Source organism: Ascaphus truei, chromosome 5 (assembly GCF_040206685.1).
Source record: "Ascaphus truei isolate aAscTru1 chromosome 5, aAscTru1.hap1, whole genome shotgun sequence".
In the NCBI taxonomy this organism is placed as follows: Eukaryota; Metazoa; Chordata; class Amphibia; order Anura; family Ascaphidae; genus Ascaphus; species Ascaphus truei.
Window position 1 is genome coordinate 271,889,496 of NC_134487.1, and position 13,823 is coordinate 271,903,318.

The 13,823-nt window shown below is 41.6% G+C and overlaps 1 protein-coding gene across 6 annotated transcripts in view; it reads right to left on the reverse strand.

Moving 5' to 3' along the window:
• Positions 1-13,823, reverse strand: part of RNF130 (ring finger protein 130) — a 180,610-nt gene that overhangs the window by 49,957 nt on the left and 116,830 nt on the right. For all 6 annotated transcript variants that reach the window (XM_075602055.1, XM_075602056.1, XM_075602053.1 and 3 more), the window contains exon 5: positions 1,252-1,334. In XM_075602055.1, coding sequence (XP_075458170.1) covers positions 1,252-1,334 — 83 coding nt within the window. The remainder of the gene's footprint in view (positions 1-1,251; positions 1,335-13,823) is intronic.

Genomic DNA, 13,823 nt, shown 5'->3' on the forward strand with positions numbered 1-13,823 from the left:
CACTGCTTACAACATATAAACGAAACACGCGCGCCACATGCATGTGCAACGCCGGGCACACGCCCGCACGCGCACCAGCGCCTACTATATAACCTATAGCCCCAGGTCAAGGCTATAGTGCAGGCGCGCACGACGGAGTACATGGCGTTGCGCGCGCCTGCTGCAGAGGTGATCCGTGGCCTGTGGGATGGGGAGATACGACGGGGAGGCGTGCCCTTAACGTCACGTGAGCGGTTCACCCTCATTGGCTGAATTGCTCACGTGACCCAGCCGTCGCACGACAAAATCAAATAATTTTGTCTGCCTAGGAATCGCGTGCTCTATAGCCTTCCTCATTGAGGTACGGCTTTTTGTTTGCACCACGCGCGGCTATGGACGCAGCATAAAGTGTAAGACAAAGCCGATGAGCTGACAATCAAAAGGTTCTATTTATTAAAGTCTCCAGGTTGCAGCTGGAGCACAAATACTAGGCCATATTTACGAAAGGAAAAATCCCCATTGCATCGTATGGGACCTTTTTTCTTTGGTAATCCCGATGCAGTTTTTTGGCCCCCCAGTTTTGCAGCTGGGAGACTTCTATAAATAGCAGTCTACGCAAGTAAAATAAAAAAAAACCTTGGGTGGAAACAGGTTGTTTTCCCAAGACATTATATAGACGGGGCGATTACTCCTCACAATATTTTTTTTTTTGTATCTGAGGCACCTGAACATTAAAGTGATTTGCTTAAAATTACAGGCAGGTACCTTAACTACAAGGCTACTCCCTCCTCCTAGGTATGGCAAATGAAAAGATGACTGTCTGATGACAAGTGTGCAAGCCCAGAATCAGACATGTGGTCGCAGCCATTTTTCCGCGACCAAGTAGGCGCCGATGTTTGATTGCCGTGGGACCCTTCGCCACTCCGCCGCAGGGTTTTTTGCAGTTAGGGTAGTGTTAGTATTGGGGGTTAAGATTAGGTGTTTTTATGATCAGGTTAGGGGCTTACCTTAGCGGCGAAGCAGCGGTGGAGAGGATTGGCAGCTCAAGGCCGGCAGTGACTCAGTTGCGAAAAAATGACCGCGGCCAAATGTCCTAGACCATCGCAAAGCCCATCAAACCGACCTCCCTTTATGTCTATAACCATGTATTGTCATACTCTAATTTCGGTATTATGTGGGTGGCTCGGAGACTGGTAAAAAGAGCGGCCCCTTTGCTATGCTGAGAAATGGGACAGTAGATGGAATACACTGCAGTGTTCTCACACAACTTACTTGCAAGGCAGGACGCGGACAATGTCATTCTGCTTGTAGCTCTCAATGCACACGGCACAGTGGTCGAAGTCTGGGTCGGTTTCCTAAACGGGATAATACATAGAAATACAATATATTCATTTGAATTGCAAAGCACAATACAAACATACATACATATGTGCAGCCGCATCAGACTTATAATTCTGGCAGCCTATTTCTGTATTGCCGACACCTTTAGCACTGACTGGTATAAGGTCTTTGCATGTATATATTTATTTCGTTTTAATTCTACCTTTAATGCAGATTACAACAGGTCTCAAAATTACTAAAAGAAAAGGACTGCTGAGGACGAATAGAAAGAAGCAAATTAGATGCGTGTTACACAGTTGAGAAATATTAAGTGAATGAAAACGCCGTTACTAGCAGTTAGCATTGCACTTTAGCTGTGCATCTCATTTGTGCACCTAATCTACACCTCCTGAGCACTTGAACTCTATCTAATATACCTTCTCCAGACACACTTGCTTGCACGTTCTTATTCACATCAGCTCATATATTGTTTGATAGCTGCAAAAAAAGTGAATACAAATAACATTTGTCTTCTGTGCTTCATGTGTTGATTGGGCTGTTTGGGCAGAACTTAGTTAATTGGGATCATGTAACTTCTTAGGCCTATATATTTAGAGACAGACTGGGAAAGTAGCGTCTGCAGGGGGCAAGCTGCGTCCCATCTTTCAGGTGGCCCATTTTTAAGTGGGATACACTTCAGTAGTCCAAGCTGCCGTATATTCCTTCCCCCCCCCCACTTTAATATGTGCATCAATACAATCCACACATTGATAATTAATTAGCTAAGTTGGCGATCGATCCGTTCTCCTGTGATCGATCGGCGAAATTCGGCTTGGGGGATCACTAAATGGCTGTCAGTGCAGCAGAAGAGAACCAAAGATGCAAAGTTCTGTGGGGAAGATCATGTGACCAGGCTGTCACAAGATACAATTGGTGCACTGCTAGAGAGCAGGACTCAAAAAGGGGTGCGTCAGAGTCTGTTTCAGAAGAGGAAGGGGATGTGACTTTGTAAATGGTTGCTATACAAAGAAAAATGCTTGTTACATTAGAATACATTAAAAATGTCTTTAAAAATATATATATATTTTTAAATGCTACAAGTATTTTCTCATAGTACAGATTTAAAAAAAACAAAACAAAAAAAAAACATGTAGGATATTGCTTGAACTGCAGCTTTAATGAAGCATATGGGTAGCTCCACTGGCTGATACCATACATCTCATAGCGCTATATCAATAAAGATATATATATATATATATATATATATATATATATATATACATACATAGCTATGTAGCGGGGTACCCCATGGCTACTATTCTACTCTATGGTCTGGCAATAAACCCTGGTAATTACAGGTTTGCCAGTAGTTGGTATGGGGTTTTCCCCCTCACCTTTGGTACTGCACTTGAGTGACAGCAGAGGGTGTTGTAGCTGGGACAAGGGGGAGCCCGCCTTCTGGCTGTACTTAAGGGCAGGACCACACTAAATTTGGAGGTTGTTCCTTCCCTCTGAGGAAGGCAGGTCACACGACTGGGAGCCTGGGATTGGGGTCTACAGGGAAGAGCAAGTGTGATTATACCTCTGCCTCCACTAGGGAGGTGGGGAAGAGCTAGGATGGCTGCGGGTGGCTTGTAGTGACGGTCCAGGAACCATCTCCAGTGAGAGCTGATCTAAGGAGACTGTATCCGACAGAAGACAGCTGAGTAGCTGTTGTAGTAATAAACCGTTCCTGTTTGCAATATACCTCTGTCCCGGTTGTGATCTAACTGGGGGGAGAGGTACAAGTTCTACTGTGGGAGATCATCACATATCCCTGGAGCCTACGGCAGATGGAGGCGCTGCATTGATAAGTATTATGTGGGGTATGGACCCCAGAAGCCTGTTCCTGTGTCCCAAAGTCATCACGGACGACTCAGCCCTCTTGTTGCCAGCAGGTATGCACCACACACACACACCCTGTAATGGCCCCTATCTGCGATTGGGGGGGGTGGGGGGAACACTGTTACAGCTATATGCTGCAACAGGAAATACCTGGCTGTATTTGGACCTACCAGCAGTTAGTATTTGCACTTTGGCTGTGCATCTAATCTGCATATCCTGGGCACTTGAGCTCTATACTAGAAATCATTCACAGGCTTGATAGTGATTGCATTTACAGCTTGTGTGTGTCTAGTGGTCTCGCCTGAGCTAATTAGCTTTACATCTGACTAAGCAACACCAAACTACTATGCATTTGGCTCCTTCATTTGACATTTAATACACCTCTGGCTAGTAATTTAGCTCATAGCATTGAGTGTCTCACATTAGATGTTTCCTAGCCAATTATAGGGACGCTTTATTGAGGTATACAGTATGTCTCTGTCTATTTGCCTTGCATTTCCTCATTCCCCCTTCACCCTCCATTTTAAAGTTGTATATATTTTATTATTTACGTATTAAATGTTATGTTTTAGAATATGTAGTTTACGCATACTCACTGTGAATACAACTAATTAGTGTGCTCATAGGAAAGATCCCAAAGATATGACTCTTCTATCTGTACAACAGGTCCCAACATGTAAAAAAAAAAAACAATGTCTTCTAGAAACACTACGATAGTCACAAAATTATTTATTAAATAAAGTGTGTGGTAGCTTTATTTTTCTCTTTAAAGCTTGGATTTTGCCATCTTTGATTTGTGATATCCTTTTGATGCTGAAAGGATCAGAATTGTTGGAATGACAACTTGTCACCAATCCCGCTGGTCTATTTATTTTGAAACCGCAAATCTGTGTAAACGAACTAGTTGAAGGAGTTTGCGGAAGGGAACTCTAACCTTATTAATAGCAACCTGATATTAACTCAAGTGTTCACATGGCAGCCCCTCGGATACGAACAGTCACAAATGGCATTAGCAATTAAAGATGACGGAAAAAGTAAGATCTCAAACGCATTGAGATTTAATGTTGTACTGTATATGGATATCTCAAGTCATCTGATATCTCAGTGTGCCGCAAAGAGGATAAATAATATGCGTGAGTTTGGTGGGAGAGAGGTGGAGTCATTCAAGGCTTCTGACTTTCCTTCAACCTTTGTCATTATTTAGTACTAAAATTGTGGACTTTTTTGGAGTTTACATGATTTTAAAAGGTTTAACATTTAGGGTGATTATTTCCTCTATATCCATCTATCCCTCCATGTCCCTATAGGTTTCTGATCCACACTGGTGTAACTATCGTGGTCAATAGTGCGTAGCGATTCTTCCATGTGTGAGCCGCTGCCATAGACACCAAACTCAATCTCTGAATGTTAACTAAAAGCTTTCCACTGAAATTAGGTAGCGTTATTGACAAATGTGAAGTGCAGAGGCAAGGGCAACAGAAACCACAGCCGAATCTAAATTAGCAGGCGGTCAATATTTCATGCAGACGAGTCTGATGGGACCAACGTGATGAATGATGGGCGTAGCCCTGTGTTTCTTTCAATTACATGTACGGTAGCTCTCCTGCTGTGTGTAGGGGCCCCTGTATCACAATGATTCTAGCTGTGAAGGGAGTACTGTCGTTTGTTTAGATTCCAATGACAAGACACACACAGCTGGTAACCAAGGAAGATGCCTTGTGCCACCAATGTATTTAAATGAACTGCTGCAAGCTACTGTAGATTTTCCCTTGATGGTTGCATTTTCCAGTAGATGGTACTTAATTACACATAACCAGTGGAAAAAAATGTAAGTTTACTTACAGTACTATTGTCTGTGATGCTATCAACGGTGACCGCAATATTTCCCGTAACATTCAGTAGTATTGCCTGTACAATAAATCGCAACATCTGTTTAACACTAACGCATCTGTGTAATGCATCTCATGTAGGATGCAACTACACGTGATCATTTCCTGGAAGGTCTTATTTTACCTTATGTTAGGAATGCAATCAATCAATTAACTGGGGCGAGAAGGGGCTCCTTATTTCGTTACTAGTCCAGGGTTTTCGGGTCTCTGTTTTGCGGCACAATCTTGTTGACTCACTGCATTTAACGTTTTTTTTTTAACGTTTTTTACAATGCACACGGCACTACAAACATGATACAGATGTCATTTTCAATCACTAACTGTTCGTTATCAGTTGTATCTGATCGCATTTTAAAATCTAGTGACGCTGTTTGTCTCGCTGCAGGAGGTGGCCTAAAAAAATGCATTTGGGGCCCCTGAGGGAAGTAAAGTTGCCAAATACTATGTAATAATCTAAACAAGGTAGCCTTTTTCTTTAGCCCCATATGATTTTTCAAGGTAGTACAATTAACTTTTGTGCCGGCAAGGAAATTGAGAAAACACCACTGTTTTCTTTAAAGCTTTGGATTACACCAGGGGTGGCCAACTCCAGTCCTCAAGAGCTACCAGGTTTTAAGGATATCCCTGCTTCAGCACAGGTAGCTCAGTCTTTGACAGCCACTGATTGAGCCACCTGTGCTGAAGCAGGGATATCCTGAAAACCTGACCTGTTGGTAGCTCTTGAGGACTGGAGTTGGCTACCCCTGCACTACACAAAAGCAATATAGTGTTTAAGATCTATAGTTTAGGGTGTTCCAAGTAGGGATTCCTTGCACTTTTGGTTAAAACCAAAAACAATGGGAAATTAAGCCTCATTTCCTATTAAATTCCATCTCTTGTGGTGGCCCGTCCACAGATAGAAGACAAAAGGCATCATGGGAGAGTATGGAAACTAAAAAAAGAAGGGCACGACAAATTCAAATGTGTAAATTCTTTGTCGAGTGTGATTCTTTTAAAATAAAATTAAAAACACCACAAAAAAATAGAAACTAACAAAAACACTCTAAACCGGAATCCCTTGTTCCAAGGAAGAAATAAAGCATGTACAGTAGCTTCCTCGCCCCCCCCCCCTCCTTTTCTACTCCTGAATAGTTCAGGGACTGACTGTTATAAACGCAATCACACTGGATATGACAGCACAGAGTGTACAGAAAGCGGAACATAGGAGTAATTCACAGCCGTAGGAAAGAGGAAATAATCAGCATCAAATGAAAGATCTTTGCAGCAGTGAAAAGATTAACACCTTCAGTGCTAATGGGGCATTTCTGAGCCTATATATTGCATACTGGTTACGGAAGAGGTTATACTGATCTTACTAGTGTCTCACAAGGGCAAGTTTGCAGGAGCGTATGCGTATAAATCCATGTCTGCACACTAAAACAGAACTCGCTCCTCAATTATGATTTATACACTTACAGCCGTTATTAGGCTGCAACTTTAAGTACCTGGGACTGATGCTACGCAGAGTGCCCCAAACCACACACACACATCATGATACCAGACTTCAGGTCAAACATGATTTCAAACGAGTGGAATTTGACAGAACCAAAATCGGAAATAAAATGGATTGGGATATCCTTATTCTCATGATCCGAGCAACCTGGAGGCAGCCATCTTTGATTTGGGATATCAATCATGACACTGCAAGGCTAAAGTACATTGAGCATCAGAGTCATTACCAATTCTTTTGACTCCCCTTTCTCAAGTCAATATACAGAATAGCTATATTATTAATAATGATATTATTAGTCAACCAGTTGCTGTTGGGTTAACTGCAAATACGTCCTTCTTTTGTTTACCTGTTGGGTTCATGCTGCGTAACTATACAGGTGATCACAGATATACCGCCATGTATGTATAACTATTTATATAGCGCCATCCAGATACATAGTGCGTTACAATACATGTGCCATCTAACCTGTCTCCAGTCCTACACTCTCAGAAAATACAATACTTAACTGTACCAGTCAAACAGTACCAGGCAGCTGCGTTAAAATGAACACGCTTGTCTGTTGGTTTACACTGTAACATAATGTGAAATCTATATATTTTATATATTGGTAGGCATAGAGATTGAACCTGTCTCTATTCTACCAGTACACACCAATCAATCAGTTCCGTTTTTTTTAAATTATTATTATTAACACACCTATCTGTTGGTTAGATTTCATTATCATTATTTTTGATAGTTTGCAAATGATACAAATACTTAATATAGGAAGCAAAAAACAGCTCCCTCCAGATCAGATTCATACTTTCTAGCGTAACCAAATCCTTTGAATGCATTTCGGCAAAAACAAATTTAAAACAGGGAAAACGCATTATTTGTTTTAAAGAACCGAACCCAAAAATAAAACACGGGGTCAAGTGCACATATAATCTCAACGCACGTCAGCCTTCCCGTCTCCTTACTTATATTATACAAAGATGTCTGATATCACTGTGTGTTTAGCAAGTACCCCCCCTCCCCTTATCTTTATTGGCTCTCTGATAAGGATAACTTGGGATAAGGGTAAAGAAAACACTTGAATGACCAGCACTTTCCCTGCCAGAGGCACATAAGAGATGCAATTTGTAATAAAATGATATTACTTGTGAGCACATTTACATGTTTTAGACCAGGGGAGCGCAAACTTTTTAAGCTGCGCCCCCCTGCCAGGCCTCCCCGGTCTCGCGCCCCCTCTCCTATCTTCCACATGCGTCAAATGAAGCTCCGGGGTCACATAGCCTGAGGCGTCATCACGTCACATGACTCCGCAGCGTCATTTGACGCTGCATTGCCATGGAGACGCGTCTGAAACAAGGTGTCGTTTCCTTGTTGCAGAGGCCTCGCTCTGCAACGGCCCGCGCCCGCGCCCACCCCGAACAAAACTCCCGCCCCCCCCCCTGGGGGCACCCCCCCCCAATTTGCGCACCGCTCTCTTAGACAGGTCTGCAACCCTGCTTTTCGCCATTATCATCTAGCATACAGTGCTTCCACTGCAGCAAGGGATTCTGGGAAATGACATGCAAATGAGCACACCGTACCACCTCTTGTCTCAAGTCCATTATTACATGGAGCCCTTAAGCCAATGCTTGCTGTGTTAAACACAGCTTTTAAACATAGCCTGGGATGAGATGCAAAGCCAATGAACACACTCACAGACTTTTGGGTCTCATCAGTGCGATCCCTCTCTCTCTATAGATATATAGATATATACCAAACAAATCATCACTTTTAGCATGGTTAGATTTGCTTCAGGAAGCCAATTAGACTATTACACCTTAAGAATAATTTGTTTTTTTTGCTGGCTATGTTGGCCAAAATTTCTCCAACAAAAAAAATAATGCAGTATGGTCAATATACTTAAATTAACTTTATTTTCAAAATCAGCAATTCAAAAGACTCAAATACAAATACCCAATTCTATTGTAAACTGAATTTTGTATAGTCCCAACATTGCAAATAATCACGTTTAAGTGTTAAAGCGGAATATCAAAAAGGGTGCCCTGTGCCTTAAGTAAGTACACTGGCATGATAAATGGAAATAGCATATCCCATCTCCCTGTACACATTCTGAGAGAGTCCAGAGAACAAGGGGATCCCTCAGAGCTGAAGTTAACGCGTTTCAGCTTCGGAGACGCCTTAATTCCCATTTTAGAGGAGCAATCCAAGCAGCACTTAAAAAAAAATAATATATTCCGCCTTGATTACCTTTATTGAAAACTAATTACCTCAGCTGCTGATTGATTAATTCTCCTGTGATCGATCAGCAAAGATCCCGCTTCCCAGGGCTCACTAAATGCCCGTCTTTCAGTTTCAATCAATCCATCAGACTGTGTAACTCAGCAGCTACAATGTATTCTTACATTACTAAGGTAACATTATCTATTGTTACAGTTTGCAGCTCAAACTGCTGGGAACATTGGCAACAAACGATCACAAACAGGAGAGTGTTGCAAATACAGTATCTTGCACTGCTGGGGAGGTGGGATAAAACCGCTATACCAAACAAAGGATGCTCAGTATATTACAACTCATTAAAAACGGCATTAAGCAAATAATTACATTTTTTGGTTACATGTAGTATTATCTAATCTTACAGAATTTATTAAAAAAAAAAACATGTAGGATATCGCATGGATTGCCCTTTAAAAAAGGGGTGCATTGAACTTGGAATGCACGATGATTTTAGTTATTAATGCATCAAAGCTTTCCCAGTTGCTCTGATTACAGTATCACATCGTCGTTATTTTCATCTAGTAGGAGGTGTGATAATGGAAACTAGGCCAAATTACTCCCGTTTTACGGAAATCTGTGTTGGTGAGACAGGCGTGATTAACGGCTTGGGAAACCTGCAGCATTTCACCAGAACAAAAATGCTCTTTTAATCTCCAGAAAACATTGCAAAGCAATGACTTGTTTATCACTTTAGAGGTTACTGGGCATAATGCCGTCCTCCGATTAAACCTTATTACTGTATTATTCAAAACAAAACTGTTGGAGAGAATGTCAATGGTAAACGGAAAATGACACATTTGCTGTTCTACAGAAATACCGCAAGTTCCATCTACTTTCTTAGTTTTGCTGCTTTTTGCTACTGTAACTGGGTTGTGGACGTTTTAAAAAACATGTTGAAGAAATATGTCACCGAACACAGGCACCAAAAATAAAGTGTCACAAATATATACACCCCACTGGATTAGGGCCACAGAAATGCTGACCTAGCAGCACACCGCATTGCAGGTTTCTTTGCCAGGATCTAAGGTAGAAACAACAACTGTTGTAGAGCTGAACACAGCAAGACAAAGAATGTAAAGCATCTTCCTGGAATATTCGCAAACCTCTTTGGGGTCATTGAGTGAATGATGCCCTGAGGCACAGGCGCTATTAGAAATATACCTGAGGGCAATAAACAAGTAGGGTTGCAAGAGGTACTAAGGAATTTAAAAGGGAAATCCCTCCAAGGACCAATGTGTTCTAATGGAAGTGACATTTAATGTAGGGGTGCAAGATTTTTTTGGGGACACAGCGGTTACAGAAGTCCTGCGCTCTTCCCCAAGGCATTTAAATTAAATGCCAGCCAGCGCAAGGCCTCTGTAACTCACGTACCTTTGCGTCGGGCAACGCAGCGTCAAATGACGCCGCCGGGCCACTTGAGGTCACATGACCCCGTGGCGTCATGACACTGGAACAAAGGTAATGGGAAGCGCGAGCAGTGGGGGAGAGCAGGCAGGGGGGCGCAGCGCCAAAAGTTTGTGCACCCCTGGTGTAAGGGGTTTGATGTCTTTTATCTCTTTTAAACCAAAATAGTGCAAGTATATTTAAATCTTGTTTTAAATTTCAAATGTACGTATACAAGGAGAGCAGAGACTTGGGAGGGGTTTGATATTTCTTCTGGCTACTCCTACATACTTATGTCTGATGTCACCACTGTGTGTTTAGCAAGTACCCCCAACCTTCCCCCTTATCTTTATTGGTTCTCTGATAAGGATGAAGTGGGATAATTGTAAAGAAAACACTTGAATGACAAACGTTCCCCATTCAGAGGCACATAAAAAATGCAACTCATTACTTTAGCATGGTTAGATTTTCTTCAGGAAGCCAGTTAAAATATTACATCCTTAAGAAAAGTGTGATAAACTAGAAAAAGATATACCCTATAACTCAACGCAAAAAAAAAAAAAAAATATATAAAGTGTAAATACAATATGTGAATAATAAGCTTATTGCTAAGTGAAAGCTGCCACGGGGTCTCTGCCAAACAAATTCCTCACAAACTCATTACAAACAATTATACAAAAAATGCAATGACCCGGCGCTTCAGGCTACAACAATACCCCAGTCCAATGATTAGTCCATATAGATATGGAAAGTTCTTTTCAATATTCCAGCTGGTGGATCGATGGTGATCCAATTGCTGGCTGCTGGTTCCGAACTCCTCCTAGTATGTAATGGACAAAAAGGAAAAGACCATTGCGCAGCCACTAGAATCCATGAATAACTCCACAACAGATTAAAGTAATGAATTTACAGACTTGCTGTGTTGTTGTTCCTTTGAGACAATCTGTGCTTTTAACCTCTTCTCTTCCAGATATCACGAATCCCACGTGTTGTATGTCTATCCTCCAGGTTTTCTGTATAAACCAGGCTGTATAAAAACAGCTGACAACGTGCCGTCCGCAGCTTGATACAATCAGGTAGGCAGGCTTCTGGGAGGATGGCGCTATTGTTGTTTGCAAACCCTGAAGTGGCGTCTAACTCTCAGTAGTCTCTTAGTAGACCACATTGCGTCACGAAACGCGTATGGAGAGGGAGGAGTTAGAACTGACACGGTCTTCAGAAGCAGGAACATAGAGATCAGGAGAGACGCCAGAGTGTGACATCACGAGGCGTAGCGCGGGCTGACGGCAGTTACCCAGACAGGTGAGCAGAGCACATTCTGCAGTGCTGGCCACCTCAAGCTGAGATAGAGGAAGCTATAGCAAATAGAGGGGGCGAATCTCGCAGAGTAACTACTGAGAGTTAGACGCCACTTCAGGGTTTGCAAACAACAATAGTGCCATCCTCCCAGAAGCCTGCCTACCTGATTGTATCAAGCTGCGGACGGCACGTTGTCAGCTGTTTTTAGACAGCCTGGTTTATACAGAAAACCTGGAGGATAGACATACAACACGTGGGATTCGTGATATCTGGAAGAGAAGAGGTTAAAAGCACAGATTGTCTCAAAGGAACAACAACACAGCAAGTCTGTAACTTCATTACTTTAATCTGTTGTGGAGTTATTCATGGATTCTAGTGGCTGCGCAATGGTCTTTTCCTTTTTGTCCATTACATACTAGGAGGAGTTCGGAACCAGCAGCCAGCAATTGGATCACCATCGCTCCACCAGCTGGAATATTGAAAAGAACTTTCCATATCTATATGGACTAATCATTGGACTTAAGAAAAGTGTGTTTTTTGGCCGGCTGTGTGGGATTACCCAATTAATTTCTCCTATGGAAAGTAAAGGAGTACTTCAAATAAAAAAAGGTATCGCCTAATACTGGACTGTTGATATTATAAGACAAGATTTCCAGAGCTCTCTTCTCTTCCTAAAGTCAGCAATACAGATTTACAGAGATTCCAGGAGCATAACACCGATATAAAACAAGAGAAACAGGTAGATGATGTGGAGAAGGAATAAACAGACAGGGCAATAAACAGATGCAAGGGACAGTGAGAGTGCAGGGGGTGGGGATGCAGGGGGGGGGGGGGGGAGAGAGAAGAGGGGATTAATTGTAAAATTCCCAGAGAGGAATGGGAGAAACATTACAAAAAAAATGTATGGTAGTGGGTTAAAAAACCCATATCAGCCTTCTCGCTTTAGTGTCCAAGTGTATTATTATTTTGAGTTCAAATGTTTTCCATTATTGGAGTGCTTTCAAATATTCCATTGAGGATTTTGATGTTTAACTTTTGGCACATAAAAAATGCAATTTGTAATTATACAAAAAAAACAAAAACACACAACTCATTACTTTAGCATGGTTAGATTTTCTTCAGGAAGCCAGTTAAAATATTACATCCTTAAGAAAAGTGTGTTTTTTGGCCGGCTGTGTGGGATTACCCAATTAATTTCTCCTATGGAAAGTAAAGGAGTACTTCAAATAAAAAAAGGTATCGCCTAATACTGGACTGTTGATATTATAAGACAAGATTTCCAGAGCTCTCTTCTCTTCCTAAAGTCAGCAATACGGATTTACAGAGATTCCAGGAGCATAACACCGATATAAAACAAGAGAAACAGGTAGATGATGTGGAGAAGGAAAAAACAGACAGGGCAATAAACAGATGCAAGGGACAGTGAGAGTGCAGGGGGTGGGGATGCAGGGGGGGGAGGGGGAGAGAGAAGAGGGGGTTAATTGTAAAATTCCCAGAGAGGAATGGGAGAAACATTACAAAAAAAATGTATGGTAGTGGGTTAAAAAACCCATATCAGCCTTCTCGCTTTAGTGTCCAAGTGTATTATTATTTTGAGTTCAAATGTTTTCCATTATTGGAGTGCTTTCAAATAATCCATTGAGGATTTTGATGTTTAACTTATGTATGGAATGATCTGGCTGTGAGCAGTGGTAGCCCACTGCAGTGCAATATCTTCCTTCTTCATGGTGTGTTATTGTGTGTCTGTGTAAGTTGTTTCTAGTTTGCAGTTTTGGACTGGTTTCACCAATGTAGCATCCTTGGTCACATTTGCTGCATTGAATCATATACACCACATTTATGAACGTGCAGCAGAATGTCCCTTTGACATTGAATGTTTTATGTTTATGTTTGTGCGATCTTGGCATATAAGTTTGCAGCGTGTTGTTGTTGCATGGCCTTGTGCCATTAACAGCGTCCTTCAGTTCATTATGAAGATTTCTATTGACTAACTTCTATCTGAGGTTTGGCGGTTGCCGGAATGCAAACATGGAAGGTTTGGAAAAGAAAGATGTCTTTTTATGTTTCATCCTCATTTCTACTCAATCCTTTGAAAAAGTCATGCACAAAGGTCAATATACTTAATCAACTTTGTATTCAAAATCAATTCAAATCTTTTAGGAGAAAATTATATACAGCAGGATTAAAGTTATCTTCTAATGGGATTCTGCACAGCAAAATAAGACTTTATTTCTGAACTACATCCGCCTACTACACAAGTATAACTAATGCAGGAATGGAAATACAATTTTATAGGTTGATGACCCTCT